General features: G+C 42.5%; 1 protein-coding gene across 2 annotated transcripts; it reads right to left on the reverse strand.

Moving 5' to 3' along the window:
• Nucleotides 1–476: 476 nt before the first annotated feature.
• actg1.S (actin gamma 1 S homeolog) lies at nucleotides 477–5,518 on the reverse strand. Of its 2 annotated transcripts, XM_018237148.2 has the most exons (6): nucleotides 5,361–5,518; nucleotides 2,934–3,067; nucleotides 2,607–2,846; nucleotides 1,893–2,331; nucleotides 1,500–1,681; nucleotides 477–1,420 (listed from the first exon to the last, which is right to left on the reverse strand). In XM_018237148.2, exons 2-6 carry the CDS (start codon nucleotides 3,057–3,059, stop codon nucleotides 1,277–1,279), a joined length of 1,131 nt encoding a protein of 376 aa, XP_018092637.1. In that variant the 5' UTR covers nucleotides 3,060–3,067; nucleotides 5,361–5,518; the 3' UTR covers nucleotides 477–1,276. The 2 variants fall into 2 exon arrangements, with proteins under 2 accessions (XP_018092637.1, NP_001165634.1); NM_001172163.1 differs by lacking the exon at nucleotides 5,361–5,518 and having other exon boundaries at nucleotides 1,277–1,420; nucleotides 2,934–3,059.
• Between the last annotated feature and the right edge of the window lie 12,689 nt (nucleotides 5,519–18,207).

An 18,207-nucleotide genomic window follows, 5' to 3' on the forward strand; every position in this document is an offset into this window, starting at 1 on the left:
CGACCCCCTAGTTCGGCAGATAAAAGCTACCGAAGTCAATGTTAGCCTATGGGGAAGGTCCCAAGTTTGCCTAAGCTTGCCTAAGTTTTTTTTGATCGAAGGAATAAATCGTTGGATTCAAATCCTTCGATTCGAAGGATTTAATCGTTCGAAGGAATAATCCTTCGATCGTAGAATTTGCGCTAAATCCTTAGACTTCGATATTCGAAGTCGAAGGATTTCAATTCCTAGTCGAACATCGAGGGTTAATTAACCCTTGATATTCGACCCTTGATGAATCGGCCCCTTAGTCCTAAAGACATAATTGCAGGGATCCTATAATTCACAATATGCTTCCATGGAGAATTGAAAAAACTCCCATCCATCACCACATATTGCAGTTACTGCTTTTGCAGTGGGAGACTCCAAACAAGTGAAATATCAAAACCCTGGATTTAATTGCTAGAGCTGAGGTGGAAACTAACAATCATACAAAGTTATTTAATGCAGCGCTTTATTTTATCCTTACAGAACATTTTTTTTTTTGGAGTTACAATTCTCATTTGGATGACATACAAATTTTGGTTTTCTACTTTGTGAGAACATTAAGGCAACATACAAAAAAAAAAAAAATTTTACATAAATTAACTTGGATGCATAAATTTACAGGTGTAACTGCAACATTTGTAACTTTTCTTCAGACCCATTTTGAATGTTGGGAATACAACCTGGGCAAAGAAAGACTGGTTCTTGGGCCTCAGTATCAATTTCCAACCTTACCAACTGGAAATATAGAAGTGATCCTTCATGAACTCAGCCTCTGATGTGAAAATTAATATTAAGCGCTTAACTGTATCTGGAAGCCTAAACTCATGATACCCTGTACACATCTCCTAATTCGACTTCTTCCATAAACAGCCCCTGTAACCTAAAGGAAGAAGTGTCATTCGCAATGCTGTCGCAGATCGGCAGCCTTTCACAGAAATGCTTCTTTCTACGTAAAGCTCAAGTGTCACCTAGACTGTATGCCAACCAGGCACTGTTTAAGAGATATGTACAGGGTACAATACACTAGCATTGATACCACAGGAATGATCTGGAGAGGCAAACAAGTCTTGCATTACAAAATTCCCAACAGTGTGACTATGTGTGTCTCCGATTCCTAGGATAAGTTCATTTGGAAGTCTGCCCTTATTCCAGTTGTAAGAGGCTAGCATGAGGCGTACACATTTGCCAAGGCAAATTAATACTTTGAAGAACTCACGCAGCAAATGCAACGCATCTGCTAGCAGTCCATTTAGAAGCATTTGCGGTGGACAATAGATGGGCCAGATTCATCATATTCCTGCTTGCTGATCCACATCTGCTGGAAAGTGGAGAGTGAGGCCAGGATAGATCCACCAATCCAGACAGAGTATTTGCGTTCAGGCGGGGCAATGATCTGTGGAGGAGGAAGAAGTTAAGTACCAGCGCATAGATCTTAAACAAGGAAAGGAGAGAGAAACAGTTAGCTCACTCACCTTAATTTTCATTGTGCTGGGGGCCAAGGCAGTAATTTCCTTCTGCATTCTGTCAGCAATACCAGGATACATAGTGGTACCTCCAGACAAGACAGTGTTGGCATACAGGTCCTTACGGATGTCAACATCACACTTCATGATAGAGTTGAATGTGGTTTCATGGATGCCACATGATTCCATACCTTATTAAAAGAAAATTCAGTCATTTGCATGAAAAAAATCCATTCCAAATTATACCAGCTTCACTACCATGCAGGCTCAACTAGGACATTATACACTTTTTCCACCATTGCCGTGGACAGTGTTCTGTTCAAAAGCCATATCTATTACCCAGACTAGATGTTTAGGAACAAGTGTTATTTTAGTCAGAATGAAAACACTTAAGATACCCACCCAGGAAGGATGGCTGGAAGAGTGCCTCTGGGCATCTGAACCTCTCATTTCCAATTGTGATTACTTGGCCATCAGGCAGTTCATAGCTCTTTTCCAGGGATGAGGAAGATGCAGCAGTTGCCATCTCTTGCTCAAAGTCGAGAGCAACATAGCAGAGTTTCTCCTTGATGTCACGCACAATTTCTCTCTCAGCTGTGGTGGTGAAGCTGTAGCCTCTTTCAGTCAGGATTTTCATGAGGTAGTCTGTCAGGTCACGACCAGCCAAGTCCAGACGCAGGATAGCATGGGGCAAGGCATAACCTTCATAAATGGGTACTGTGTGGGTGACACCATCTCCAGAGTCCATCACGATACCAGTGGTACGACCAGAGGCATACAGAGACAGCACAGCTTGAATGGCAACATACATAGCTGGGGTGTTGAAAGTCTCAAACATGATCTAAAGGGAATTAGAAAATGTTAATCAAGTCAAATACAAATTAAACCCCAAACCATGCCAGCATGCAAAAACAAAAGATAGATGTGTAGAAAACAGAACAAGCAGAAATGAACCAATGAAACAAAAACCTGAGGCTTCAGGAGGGAAATGCCAGAAGAGTTACAGAGGCCTGAAAATATTGAAAGAAAATTGGAGTTTGAGAAATAAGAATGAAGTGTACAAGAACTACCCCAAAAAAATAAAAATGAAAAGTGGGCCGTTAACTGAAAACAAACCTGGGTCATCTTTTCTCTGTTGGCTTTGGGGTTCAGGGGAGCTTCTGTAAGCAGGACTGGATGCTCTTCTGGGGCTACACGAAGCTCATTGTAGAAGGTGTGATGCCAGATCTTCTCCATGTCATCCCAGTTTGTAACAATTCCATGTTCAATTGGATACTTAAGGGTCAGGATACCTCTCTTGCTTTGGGCTTCATCACCTACATAGCTGTCCTTCTGGCCCATACCAACCATTACACCCTAAAAAATTAAAAAATGTAAGTTAGCCTGAGGAAAAAAAAAACAGTCACATTTGCTGAATAGATTTAAGGCATCACAGCTACAAACCTGGTGCCTTGGGCGTCCAACAATAGAGGGGAACACAGCACGGGGAGCGTCATCTCCAGCAAAGCCAGCTTTGCACATTCCAGAGCCATTGTCAATGACGAGCGCTGCAATCTCTTCATCTGCCATCTTTAATTCTGTGCAATAAAGACAAATGTCATAAGCAAAAGGGAGTTGTTGCCATCTCCTAGTAAGTACCCACACCCTCAGGCAGCATAGCTATAACCTGCAAAGGCAGTGTACCAACAGTCAAGTACAGTTAGTTTATTCCTCTTAAGGTGCCACCCCTCCATCAGATAAATTGCTACCATTAGCAAGTCAGACACCCATTCAAACTTTTAATCAAAAGTCTGAAAAAAAAATTGTGATCTACAGTGGCACAGGCAGCAAAAAAAAAAAAAAAATAACTCAGCTGATGCTGTGGCATTAAAAGTAATACAATTCTTAAATGCATCTGCACGTTACATATACAGCATAATCTAAAGAAATAAGAGCTATAGTAGACTTAGAAGAATAAAATGCACAGCCAGTCACACCCCATTACACCCCATTGCAACACCATAGTGTAGCGCAGTTACAGATTTGCAAAGCGAATTAATCTTAACCAGAACCTAGTTAACCCAAGTATTTGTACTACAAAACTGCTGTTTGCATAGTGCAGGCATCTTAAAGGGGAACTAAAGTCTAAAATAAAGCAATGGTAGAAATGCCGTGTTTAGTATACCAAACATGAATTACTGCACCACAAGTCTAATTAAACAAATTATATATGCTTTTAAAGTTGGCCGCAGGGGGGTCATCACCTTGTAACTCTGTTAAAACATCTTTGCAAGCCCATGACCATGTACATTCTCAGTGTGGTCTGGGCTTCAGTTGGGAGGCTAGGGATTGTCAAAATTATAAAGACAGCACAAGTCAAATATAATCTGCTATTGAAGCAGAAAGACTGATTAATAATCAGAATATGCAGATTTCACTTGGTAAGCAGATACAAATCTCTACGTGGTCACTTTACAGAGAAACAAAAGCAAGCTGCTCTAGTTCTGGGAAGTAAGGGGGTGCTCCCTCTGCCATTTGATTAGTTTCCAGCAGTGCAGTTAGGGACCATCTGAAGTTTCCTATCCATAGCAGTCAGAGCAAGTAAAACATAGGGGGCATTTCACTGCATACAGTTCTGTTTATCATAAAACCAGTACTTTTTTTTTTTTTAATTAAAAAATATTGGAGATGGATTTCTCTTTAAAGAAAGTAAAAACGGGATTTTATTTCTTGCCTTTAGGCTTAAAGGGGTGGTTCACCTTCAAACTAGTTTTCAGACAGATCACCAGAAATAATGACGTTACTTTCTGTGTGTGACCGGTTTTCTAATATTGAAGGTTCAAGTGTCTTTTTTCACCTTCTGAAGCAGCCCTGGGAAGGGGGGACCTTGTAAACTGCTCTAAATTGATACATTTTTTATCTTTGTCCCTGCTGAGCAGAATCTCTGGGTTTCATTACAGGCAGCTGTTAGACTGCATACCATAGTTGCTAATATTTCAGAGATTCTGCTGAGAAATGGATCAACTAAATGTTGCAAAATTTGTAACAGTTTAGAATCTGCACCTGAATTACTGAGCTGCCATACAGAAACACCAGAGACATTAAACTTTAAGCTTGGATTTTGGATAAACAATAAATAATGGAAAGTAATTGAGGGAAAAAAAAAAAAAAGTATATTTCTGGGGAACAATCTAAAAACAACTAAATTGAAGAAAAAAAAAAAAAAAAAAAAGTGTTTGGAAGGAGAACAAACGTCCCCACCTCTTTTATAAAACGCCAAGAGACGCTACCGGCTAATAAACATCCGCCCCACCCCTAGAACTGGTGTGATGTTTTAATCTGCCCTGACGGCTCTCTCGGCCAACCACAAAGCTCTTGCCCAAATATGGAAGCGAAATTCAGCGAGGCAAGCCCTGCAGCTGAAACAAAGCCAAGAAGGTTCACACGAGAGGGCGTGGCCAACTGAGGTAGGGCGAGTGGTGACGCAAGTTACTAGAGTGAATAGCGCAACCCCCACCCCCCGAATGGTGCAACCTGTCAACCTACAGCCTGGGAAGCCCGCGCAAACTTTTAGTAATAAGGGAGGGGGAGGTTAATTCTGTTTTTAGTGACGGACCCCAGAGCCTAGTACATAAGACATAACCACTCTTAAGCAGCGAAAAGCTATATATATCATCCTGCCAATATGTACGGTATAAAAACATAATATGTACTATGGGAATGCTCTTTAAGACATTTACGAAAGTTAGCCGCCGTTATTTAAAAGAAAAATAAAATCAGCATTAAAAATATAATATAGTCAAAAACCAGTTGGACAATGTCATAAAACGCTGTATTAGAGACAACATGCATGTAACACCAACAATCATAGAACACTGCCGCAGGTCTTACCTTGGTACTGAAGGTTTCCTTGACGGAAAAAGCAAAGCTAGTTAAGTTTCTGTCAGGTCCACTGCCACCGGCTGAATGAGAACCTAAAAGTGGTGGTTATCTCTATTTAACATCACAGGCTTGCGCCCCGCCTAGTGCAGCGCAGACAGAAGATCGCCAAATATGGGCATCTTTCAGAAAAACGCCTTGCTATTGGCCGCCTGATTGAGAGAAGAGGCGGTGCTGGAGACCTGGGCTCTGCAATGTCAGACACACATATACCTTACTGATATAGTTAATTGTGTAAATCTTAGAAAAAATAGATTCATTTTTAAATACAAGGAAACATCATATTCTGAGGAGGATTTACTAACACTTTCTTAATCGGTGGGGCAGCGGAATACTATCCGTATAGCAGAGAGGATGCTGGGAATCGTAGTTAACAATAGTAGGCGTGCATGAGGCCGTTGTTCCTGAATTGAAACATGGAAATACCTTTTAAGGTCATGTTTTTTCCCTAAGTGTTGCCTTTAGACAAGGGTGTGTATTTTCTTAGCGCCAAAAGTCCCTAAATGGTGTATAGGAATTCAATAAATAATGCAATAAAGTTAATTGTTACTTAGTATCTAAAATTAAAGTAGGACTGGTAAAAATTCCAAGTCCAGGGAGAACTGTAAATAAAGTGCAAGGTTGATACCTGGGCTTTATATAAATACAATGCATATATATACCCCCTATACAAAGGATTTGAAAGGGCGTGCATCTCCAACATGCACCATCTTTAGGTGCCCTTGTTGGAAATGCCTCATCATATAATCCCTGTAACCCCACAACAGATGTGCTTCGTGCATCTCTCTGTTTGGGGGTAAGATGAAAGAAATACATCCAGGGTATCGCTGAGTATTGAACACAGGGCAACAAACTGAACTTTTTAAAGGACAGTCACTAAAAGCAAGGGCTGATAGGAGATACACAGACAGATTATACGGATATACTAAAGATGCGCTAACAGCAAACTTTAATCTACTATAGAGAGAGGAAATGGTTTAGAAATGGCAGCACTGGTGAGAGGGAATATTACTTGCAGAATATCCTGTATACTAGTGACAGTCATGCTTTTCACTTCATGCAGAAAATTATGTTATGGTGAAACAAATTTCATGGTACATTACTGGAATGTTCTCAAAAAGTAAAATTTAATATAAGTGCAGGATTTACAGCCACATATAATGAACTGGTCAATTTGCCCTGACAGTGTTTTGCCTTCACAGGGATAGGCAGTAGATTTTGGGGGTTCAGGAGTGTCACACACACAGCAGAATGTAAATCCAGAACATAACCAGGTGGGCTTTACTAAACTGTGAATACAGGAAAATTGTGATAAATAGCCACAACAGGGAACTATTGGGTTCCATACAAACCCTTTTTATGCACTTCCTGCATTAGGCTAAGTCAGTCACACTGCATTTATCCGCAGGCTGAAAGTCAGTCTATTGTGGCCATAGCCTAAGATTTAAAGGACCAGTAACATAATTTTTTTTTTTTAAATTGTTTCTTTTTAACAAAAAAAAAAACACCAAGACAGTTTTAACTTTTAATTTGCAAAGCTTTTATTAGGAAATTACTTACCTGTTCTCCGCTTGCGCTCCTCTTCAGAAATGGCGACAGGGCGACGATCCATTGTGCGGTGCTCGATTTCTCCTCCTTGCCTTCTATAGGAGATAGCCAGCCAGCGCCGCACGATGGATCGTGTTTTTTTTTTGTTGAAAAGAAACTAATTTTTTTAAAAAAATTATTTATGTAACAGGCTAAAAATATATTGTACAGATATGGGACCTGTTATCTATAATGCTCAGGACCTTGGAAAATCACGTAAACATAAAATAAACCCAATAGGATGGTTTTGCTTCCAATAAGGATTAAACTGTCATTCTTCACTGCAATATGAAGTCCATGATGTGCACTTTAAATGCTGTTCAACTTTTTTAACATTATTTCCCATACTGCATTTCATATAATGGCATACAAATGTGTAGCCCATTAGCAGGCTGGGTACATAAATATCTTTTGGAGGGGCACATATGGCGCCCTGATCTCCAGTTGGACAGCCCTGCCTTGAAAAAAACAAATATATGATGCATACACAGAGGTGTTCTGGCCCATGGTTGAGCTGACACCAGTCCAAGTGGTGTCAATTGTTTAACTAATCTAGCCTGGGCAGAATGTGCACCCGGACCCCCCATCCCACACCATCAAAATCCACTGCCCTCCTTTAGTCCATTTACCCTTTTTTGCGGTTCCCAAGGGCGTGTGGACTCAGGTGCTATAGCAGCCCCTGCAACCCCCAGTAGTTATTCCACTGAGTGGTGTTCTGCATGTATCCAATGTAGGTTCTCCTGCTTGCTATGCCACTGCATTCAGTAACCACTACCTAACAGCGATTGATCAAGATACATAGCAAGTCCAAAAATCTGCATATTACTGTAAGAAGCAGCTGTCACCAATACTAGAAGGTTCAGTGGTTTACCTAGAACACATCCACACCCATATACAGCCTCTTTGTTCTCATATACCCCGCAATCTCAGCATGTGGCATTCTCACTGGGTTCATGTCCTCTAATCTCTTCATAGTTATTCTCCTGGCCAAGTTGTGTAGCTCACAGGATGTGGCTATTATGTTAAACATCTTGTCACTCCAACCTTTATGAATTAGAAACATACTGTATATTAGATATATTAGAAACATTTTTTTATTTTGCACAGCCTATGTATATATTTTTACACTGAAAAGTTTGTTTAAGTGGCAATGGCTGCCCAGCACAGAAAGGACTAGAATGTGTATGGTTTGCACTGTAGAGCATATTTATCAAATGGTGGCCTGCAGTTCAAGGTAAAATCTGTATAGGATTTTTAAAACATTTTTATCAGGGTGAACTCACAATCACTTTCACCCTTTAATAAATATGGCCTTTATGCTATGAATAAAATTGCATTGCATACATTTCAGATTTTTTACTCAAAGTGCAACAACACAGGTATTATGAAAGTAATATGTTAGGTCTTTTGGGTGTTTTGATCTCATCTATCACAGACCATGAGGCTATATATAATGCCCACCTAGGAACCTAAAATTCTTTGTGTGCACCACAATTTATTGTGTATGCTGGCCTTAAAATTTGTGTGCGAGTGCACAGGCGCACAGCTTAGAGTAAATTTGATGTGGGGTGGGCTACAGGTTGCAAATTCCTACTATAACCTATATTGACCTTTGACATAGACAATGCTGACCAACATTTGGATGCGATATATCATTGCAAGGTAGCATCTCAGGAGAAAACATTTCTGTTTTGTTCTCACCACAAAAAAATCCTCCCATTCTCTCTGTTAAAAGGGAAGAGAGACTGATTTCTATTGGTGATAGCAGTGTGAGCGACAGGCCTTGGCAGAGAATTCCATGTGTTTTTTCTTTATATGGTTAAAATTCATCCATTCAATTTAGGAGTCCTTTCCAGAACTGATCCCTATCTCCTAGGTATTATCTGGGAGAGTGATTTTATAAAATTGTCATCTCCAGACTCCACCGAACCTTTATAGATGCAGATTCACAAGTTAGTGATATAGTATAATATTCTGAATTGCATATTTATGTACAAGTCAGGGACATAGATCTTGTTTGAGAATGTACCAGCTGAGGTAAGCATAATTGAATATGTTGTTGACATAATAGCTCAGCATGTCTACAGATTAGTCTGTAGGGCTCATTTACTATTTCCCCTCGCAAGAGGACTAAGGGGTGGGAAAAGGCACTGTTTTGTAGGGCAGTAGCTATATATAGGCACCAAATGACCTGTGCCTAGGGCAGCAGGTTTTGAGGGGCAGCTCTCTGGTGCCTATATAATTGAAAACATTTCCAAAGAACCCCCCCAAGCTGCCGTGGGAGACATACTGCTTAAATCCAGTGGTGGAGCTGGGGGGGGGGAGGTGAGTGGTACAGGGCCCCGTGCAGCATTATTCTAAAGTGACATTTGCAGAAGTGATGTAATGTGCACCCGTGCACATGACATCATTCCTTATGCTAAAGTAGCAACGGACCTAAATAGAGCCCTGCTGCATATAACCCATGGGCAGAGCACTTGAGCCCTTATATGTCTTGCAGAAAACACAATTTCTGTGAACCTTGTACATGTTTACAATTTTTATGCAATAGCCATCTTGACTAATTCCATATATATTGGATTTGAATGCTTGCAAAGTTAGAGTGTGCTCACATCCATAGATGTGAATTCTGACTTTTGCAATTAGGGTGCAATGAACAAATAGTGGCATGCTGCAGTTTTAATGGGAGGGTGCAAGTAGCAATACATCCAGTAACATATTTAGTAAATCAGCTCCTCTGTGATATTCCAGTATAAGTCTGGATGAATCTGAGCCTCTGCTGGGACTCAGTTTCTAATTTTTGTATTCAGTAAATTTTTATTGAATTTTTCATATTTTTCATATTTTTCAAACAACCAAAGCTTTAAAGGTGAGACATGGAAATTGTTTAATGAATGAAAGTATGCACAAGGCCAACAACAGCTTGGTGTCCTGTGGAAAGAGTAGTGGAAAAATGTAGCTTAGTTTGGCTTGGGTACTACTGAAGAATAAAGCTGCAATGTGTGAGCCAGAGCAAGATCATTTAATTTCTAGCCAATACACAAACAATCCAGTAAAAGGGAGCTTGTATGGTGCAGGCTCATTAAAATATGAGAACCCGACAATATTGATCACTGGGACAACCCGCAACTATTATGGGCAGCGGCTAAACCAGTACTAAGAGGACAGGTTATCTCATACTTAATCAGACAGAGGAAACACTATAACGAGAAATATAACTTCTTACAAAAACAATTAACCAAACACTATACGACTTTTAAAAGAACAAATTCCCAAGTAGACAAAAATAAATACAAAGAAACGAAGGATCTTTTTGATATTTTATTGACTGAAAAAGCACACAAATCAATTAGTCACACCACAAACAAATTCTACAGATATGGTAACAAATCGGGGAAATTACTGGCACAAATAGCTAAAAAAAGGATTCGCAACACATATATACAGAAGATAAAAACATCAAATGGATGGACACATGATACCACACAAATTAGAGACATAATGGGCGAACATTTTAAGAAACTTTACGAATCCTCCCCCGACGACCCACACAATGGCGTAAAATTTCTACAGAAAGCGGGTCTCCATAAATTGACAGTCCAAGATCGTGAGATCCTAGATGCACCTATAACAGAAAAGAAATATCGCACACGATCACACAATTAAAAAATGGAAAGACACCGGGGCCAGACGGCCTGTCGGCGGAATTTTACAAACATCTCTCACCAGATATAACACCTATTTTGTCTAAACTCTACAATGATACCTTACAAGGCACGCCCCTATGGCATGAAGCCAACGTAGCTTGCATCATATTGATTCCCAAGGAAGGTAGAGACCTAACAGACCCCACTTCATACAGACCAATATCATTACTTAATCAAGACCTTAAGATACTGACTAAAATAATGGCAGATAGATTACAACAAATACTTCCCTCAATACTTACCGAACACCAAGTAGGATTCATCATAACAGCAGTCTTTCATAGTAACCTGGAAAAAAGAAAACACGGAATGTTAATTAACCTAGACGCAGACAAAGCTTTTGATAGGATATTGTAAGGAAAACCGTAGGTCCTCTCCAAGATGGCGTCCAAGATGGCGGCCCCCTGGATCCTGATGGTCACAGCACGATGACGTCAGCATCTTTCCGTCCCCGGATTGGTCGCCGGCGTCGGAACGGACGCCGGCGTCAGAACGTGCGTCAACGTCAGGACGCTGGCGTCAGTGCGTCAGCATCGGCGTCATGACGTCAGCGCGTCCAAAATTGGCGCCGAAATCTGGCCTATTTAAGGCAACTCCGGGATTCCCTCAATGCCCGATTATAGGTTTAGTTTTCTACTCCTGGGTGTGATTCATTACGAACTTCTTGTCTATTGTGTACCGACCCTTGCCTGGAATCCTCGACTTCGAACCTCTTCTGCCTGGACTGATCTTGTTGCCTGTTTGACCATTCTTCTGTCTCATCCTCTTCTGTACTGTGAACTTGGACATTGTTATTTCCTCCCTTGGTCCTCACTACTCCTGAGGCCTTTGGCCTTACATTATAATCGGGCCATGGACCCGTCGGAGGAGAATCCTGCGCCGCCTGATGTCGGTGGAGCGCTTCGTGGTCTGGCACCCCGGATGCAGTCCTATGAGGTACAGCAATCTCACTTTGGTCAGGCCTTAGAAACAATTCTTGCAAAGCTGTCGGCGCTAACACCCGCTGACCCTATTCCTGCACCTGTACCTGTGGCTCCGCTTCACGTCTCCGAACCCCGCATTCCGGCTCCCCCACTCTACAGTGGTGATCCTGCAGCCTGCCGTGGGTTTATCAACCAGTGCGAGGTCCACTTTGCACTCGCACCCAGCCAGTTTATTTCTGAACGAGCCAAGGTGGGCTTCATATTCTCCCGTCTGCAAGGGAAGGCATTGGAGTGGGCTTCGCCTCTCTGGGAGAAGGAGGATCCCATTATTGATAATGCCAGAGCCTTCGTCCGGGAACTTTTACAACGGCCTGGCGATACGTATAAAGACTGATCTGGTGTCCAGGGAAATTCCATCCCGTTGGGAAGATCTAGTCGCCCTGGCCATAAAGGTGGATACTCGGCAGAGGGAGTTTCAAGCTGAACTCGACAGAGAGCGCTCCCCAACCAAAAGATTCCACAGGTTCCAACCTACTCTGGCTCCTCGTTTTCAAAGACCCGGCTTCTACCTTGTCTTCTCCTAATCCTGCGGTTCCTGCCTCTTCTTCCCTGCCTTCGGAAGAACCAATGCAGATCGGACGGGCTCGTCTGACCGAACAGGAAAAGCTTCGGAGAAGGGCTGCTGGACTTTGCCTTTATTGTGGTGGAAAATCCCACTTTGCCTACGAGTGTCCAGTGAAGCCGGGAAACGCCAACACCTAGGTAAGACTGGGGAGACTTACCTGGGTGGAATTGGTCCCTCTCCCCATTCTTCTGCTCAACGCTTCCTCCTTCCTGTGCAGATTCGTTTTGGAACCCAGACGATTTCCTCCGAGGCTTTCCTTGACTCCGGCGCAGCTGGGAATTTCATCGATAAAGTCTTCGCTGAAAGCCATTCCATTCCCCTACGATCTCTGGCTGTTCCTCTTCGTGCACTGGCGATTGACGATCGTCCACTATCCTCCGCTACAATTTCCCACTCCACCGATGAACTTTCCGTTATTGTGGGTTCAATGCACCTTGAAAGATTGTCCTTCCTTTTAATTGATTGTCCTTCTACTCCCATTGTACTTGGTCTGCCCTGGTTGAATATTCATAACCCAGTAATCGATTGGGCTTCATCTCAGATCTCCCGCTGGAGTTCTTCTGCCAACAGAACTGTTTACCCACCAAATCCATCATTAAAGTTTCATCTGTGTCTTCCAATTCTTCTTTGCCCTTTGTTTATCAAGCTTTCTCTGATGTCTTCAATAAAAAGTCTGCCGAAGTCCTGCCTCCCCATCGTCCCTATGATTGCCCCATCGAACTTCTTCCTGGAACCATGCCTCCCAGGGGTCGCACCTATCCTTTCTCCTTCTGAAACCTGTGCCATGAAGGAGTACATTCAAGAGAACCTGCAAAGAGGTTTTATTCGTCCTTCCTCTTCCCCGGCTGGAGCCGGCTTCTTCTTTGTTGAGAAAAAAGATGGAGGTTTGCGGCCCTGCATTGATTATAGAGGTTTAAATAAAATCACAATTAAAACCGTTATCCCCTTCCTCTCATCTCCGAACTGTTCGACCAACTCAAAGGGGCTTGTCTTTTCACCAAGTTGGATCTTCGTGGGGCTTATAATTTAATCCGGGTCAGAGAGGGAGATGAATGGAAGACCGCTTTCAACACCCGGGACGGGCATTATGAATACCTTGTCATGCCTTTCGGTCTCTGTAACGCCCCCGCGGTCTTCCAAGAATTTGTGAATGACATTTTCAGGGATTTACTGGGCCAGTATGTGGTGGTGTACTTGGACGATATCCTTATTTTTTCCAAAAATCTTGCTGAGCATCGTCTTCAAGTTCAAGAAGTACTTTCTCGTCTTCGAAAGAACAACCTGTTTGCCAAGTTGGAGAAATGTTCCTTTGAAGTATCATCCATCTCCTTCCTAGGATACATCATTTCCCAACAAGGCTTCAGGATGGACCCAGCCAAGGTTTCGGCAATTCAAGATTGGCCTCTCCCCACCAGTGTCAAGGCTGTTCAAAGATTCATCGGCTTTGCAAACTATTATAGACAGTTTATTAAAGGCTTTTCGTCAAAAATTGCTCCAATTCTTGCTCTTATACAAAAAGGGGGTAAACCGCAGCATTGGCCTCCTCTAGCCTTGGAAGCCTTCAAGACTCTTAAAGAATCCTTTTCATCTGCCCCAATCCTCAGGCACCCTGAACCTCTCCAACCTTTCTTCATCGAAGTAGATGCCTCGGACATCGGAGCAGGAGCAATATTATCCCAAAGATCCTCTTCTGATGGTAAACTGCATCCGTGTGCCTTCTTTTCCAAAAAGTTTTCCTCCTCCGAAAGGAATTATGACGTTGGGAACCGTGAGTTACTGGCCGTCAAGCTTGCTCTAGACGAGTGGAGACACTTTCTTGAAGGATCATTGGTCCCTGTGACCATATTCACCGACCACAAAAACCTAGAATATATCCAGACCCTTAAGCGCCTCAATCCCCGACAAGCCAGATGGGCATTGTTCTTCTCACGTTTTAACTTCATCTTAACTTTTCGTCCTGGTTCAAGAAACAAGAAAGCAGATGCTCTTTCCAGAAGTTTTATTCCTGAAGATCCCATCTCCGAAGACCCAGAATCCATTGTGCCTCCTACAAAGATCATTGCTGCCCTGTTCCCTTCCCTTGCCTCGCATCTTTTGTCCGTTCAATCCTCTGCTCCTGTGGAAACTCCTGTGGGCGTAGCCTTTGTTCCTCCTGAGCTTCGTCAATCCATTTTGATCCAGTCTCACAGTTCAAAGCAGGCCGGTCATCCAGGAATTAAAAAGACGACTGAACTTTTATCTCGTCTCGTCTGGTGGCCTTCCTTAAGAAAGGATGTTAAAGATTTTGTTTCTTCCTGCTCCACTTGTGCTGTATCCAAATCAGGACATTCTCCCCCTAAAGGCCTACTTTTACCTTTGCCTGTTCCATCCCGCCCTTGGACCCATTTGGCAATGGATTTCATCGTGGATCTTCCTGCTTCCTCTGGCTACACCGTTATCTGGGTGGTGATTGACAGGTTTAGTAAGATGGCACACTTTATCCCTCTCCGGAAACTCCCTTCAGCTCCAGAACTTTCTTCATTATTTATTAAACATATTTTCCGTCTCCATGGTTTTCCTGCTGAGATTGTCTCTGACCGGGGGTCCCAATTTGTTTCAAAGTTTTGGAGGTCCCTTTGTAAAGCCCTGGACATTTCTCTCCAATTTTCTTCTTCTTATCATCCCCAGTCTAATGGAGCGGCAGAAAGAGTTAACCAGGCTCTTGAACAGTTCCTTCGGTGTCATGTGTCCCTGTGTCAGGATGATTGGGCTGACCTCCTCCCTTGGGCCGAATTTGCACATAATAATGCCATACACTCTTCCTCTGAAAAGTCTCCTTTTTTTGTGTTTTTGGTCTTAACCCCCTGGCCTTTCCTCAAGATCTACTGCTCACAAATGTCCCTGCCGCCAACGATCAGGCTGCCCACATGCTGGCCATCTGGCAGGCTACTACTGTCAACCTGGAGAAGAGCTCGCTTGCACAGAAGAAGTTCGCTGACAAGAGAAGGGTTTCTTCTCCTCTGTATGTTCCTGGTGACAAGGTCTGGCTGTCTACCCGCAATATCCGCCTCAAAGTCCCCTCACCTAAACTTGGTCCCAAGTTTATTGGTCCCTTCCCTATCACCGAGATCATCAACCCTGTGGCTGTGCGCCTACAACTTCCTCCTGAGATGCGGATCCCTAATGCCTTCCATGTTTCTTTACTTAAACCTGCAGTTTCGTCTTCTTCTTCTTCCTCCCTAGCTCCTGTCGTTGTGGATGGGCACCAAGAGTTCGAGGTAAAGAAGATTTTGGATTCTCGAATTTCTAGAGGCACCCTGCAGTACCTTATTGAATGGAAGTGCTCCTGGGTAAAAAGCTCTGATGTCCATGCTCCTCTCTTGGTCCAAAAATTTCATCGGAGATTCCCGTCCAGCCCAGGTGGTCCTGAGGCCCCCCCTGAGGAGGGGGGTACTGTAAGGAAAACCGTAGGTCCTCTCCAAGATGGCGTCCAAGATGGCGGCCCCCTGGATCCTGATGGTCACAGCACGATGACGTCAGCGTCTTTCCGTCCCCGGATTGGTCGCCGGCGTCGGAACGGACGCCGGCGTCAGAACGTGCGTCAACGTCAGGACGCTGGCGTCAGTGCGTCAGCGTCGGCGTCATGACGTCAGCGCGTCCAAAATTGGCGCCGAAATCTGGCCTATTTAAGGCAACTCCGGGATTCCCTCAATGCCCGATTATAGGTTTAGTTTTCTACTCCTGGGTGTGATTCATTACGAACTTCTTGTCTATTGTGTACCGACCCTTGCCTGGAATCCTCGACTTCGAACCTCTTCTGCCTGGACTGATCTTGTTGCCTGTTTGACCATTCTTCTGTCTCATCCTCTTCTGTACTGCGAACTTGGACATTGTTATTTCCTCCCTTGGTCCTCACTACTCCTGAGGCCTTTGGCCTTACAGATATCACATGCACATTTACGTGGATTGCTTAAATTTCAACATTTCGGCATTCAGACCTTCAATCTATATAAAACATTATACCACTCGCCCACCACTTTTATAATGGTTAATAACGCTAATTCGGACAGATTTGTAATTAGTAGAGGGACCCGCCAAGGCTGTCCATTATCGCCTCTTTTCTTCAATATAGCAATCGACCCGTTACTACGACATATATTGAAATGCCAACAACTACAGGGGATACAAATAGGCCAAACAATTCTTAAAGTGACGGCTTTTGCTGATGATATCCTGCTTTTTGTCAACCAGCCAAAAATGGAAATACCTGCTCTCTTACAGATCATTCATAGATTTGGCAAAATAGCAGGATTTAAAATCAATTTAGACAAATCAGAAGCTCTCCAACTACACCATACAGAAAACACAGATTGGCTTCCACACTTCCCCTTCAAAAAAACTAAACAAAGCATTAAATACTTAGGAATCCGAATTCCCTCACACCATAAAGATCTATACTCCCTAAACATTAGGAAAATAATTGATAATATACAACAAGAAACGCAACAATGGAAACACATTAATCTTTCCTTTCTAGGCAGAATACATTTTGTTAAAATGATTTTATTTCCCAAACTTCCGTATGGAATAAAAAACGCCCACGCATTAGCCTTTTTAAACTGCAACAGCCTAAAACCCTAGGTGGACTCAATTTCCCTAACTTTAAGGCCTACAACGAAGCAGCCCTTCTTCGATATGCAGGAGACTGGATTCTGAATAGAGATTTATACACAACTCTTATACGCATTGACAACCACTCTCTTAACTATCTATTACATACGCCCGTACAAAACATTCCAACACATGTTAGAAATAATCCATTATTCTTAGACACGTATAATGCATGGCACTCAGTCAGGAAAACCCAATATCTATCACGATATACCTCTCCTTACTTGTCATGGATAGATAATAAAAACTTCCCACCAGGTATACGGAATCCCATACTGTATGACTGGAGTATTAGCGGCCTGCGGAACATACACGACATACTAGACAACAATTACAAATAAAGTAATCTCTTTAAATAAGCTGGTAGAAAAATTTCTGTTTACTCATACCCACTTATATCTAAGTCTACAGATCATTCACTTTGTGAACACTACAATCAAACTCCTAACAAACACTGACAAAAATAACTTATTAAACCAACTCTGGAAGAACAAAAGTAAGAAACTCACAACTTCGCACATTTACCAAAACATTAAACCACTTCTAGACATAGATAACAATGATAAACCTAATTTCAAGTGGATTAAGGAGATACCCAATGCTACAGAAATAGACATCTTGAAACAACATACCAAAATTATGACATTACTTCCGGCGTGCAGGTTTCAGGAAATGTCATTGCAAATTCTCCACAACTCATATCTTACCCCACTCAGACGATTTAAGATGGGTGGCCTCTCTTCAGATGTATGTTTAAAATGCCATGCCCCTGAAGCGAATTTGATACATACCATGTGGTCTTGTCCCTTAATGCAATCTTTTTGGAAAGAAGTAATTTCATATGGTGCACAGATGATAGGGAAACCGCTCCAACCACACATAACATGGGCTCTGTTCAGTACACTTGATTCATTTCCACAAATCACGAAAACTGAAAAACACCTCATGGGCAGACTGGCAGCAGCTGCCAGGAAAACGATACTGCAACAATGGTTACACACTGACCCTCCATCAATGACGTTGGTGAAACAAAAACTACACCATATTTTCCATATGGACTGGCTAGAAACCATAACCAGGAAAGAACACAACACATCAAAATTCTTCAACACCTGGTCTACCTACATAGCACAACTCCCACAACACATCAAATGCCTCACAATTTACACCTTTAGACATACGTCATGGTATGATATGGAAGTTCTCAAGGATCATCCTTTGGTCATGGAATCATCCCAATATCTAGCAACATTACAACAGGAACTATCAAGACCCGATACTGCGCCTCCCAGAAGTCATCTAACTAA

Source organism: Xenopus laevis, chromosome 9_10S, assembly GCF_017654675.1.
Source record: "Xenopus laevis strain J_2021 chromosome 9_10S, Xenopus_laevis_v10.1, whole genome shotgun sequence".
NCBI classification, from domain to species: Eukaryota; Metazoa; Chordata; class Amphibia; order Anura; family Pipidae; genus Xenopus; species Xenopus laevis.

Bases quoted from the DNA above. Each gene is read 5' to 3' on its own strand.
- actg1.S (XM_018237148.2), bottom strand. From the start codon at position 3,059: ATGGCAGATGAAGAGATTGCAGCGCTCGTCATTGACAATGGCTCTGGA. The intron at 2,847-2,933 runs GTTTGTAGCTGT...TTAATTTTTTAG, and splicing joins TTGGACGCCCAAGGCACCAG to GGTGTAATGGTTGGTATGGG. The intron at 1,421-1,499 runs GTGAGTGAGCTA...CCTCCTCCACAG, and splicing joins CCAGCACAATGAAAATTAAG to ATCATTGCCCCGCCTGAACG.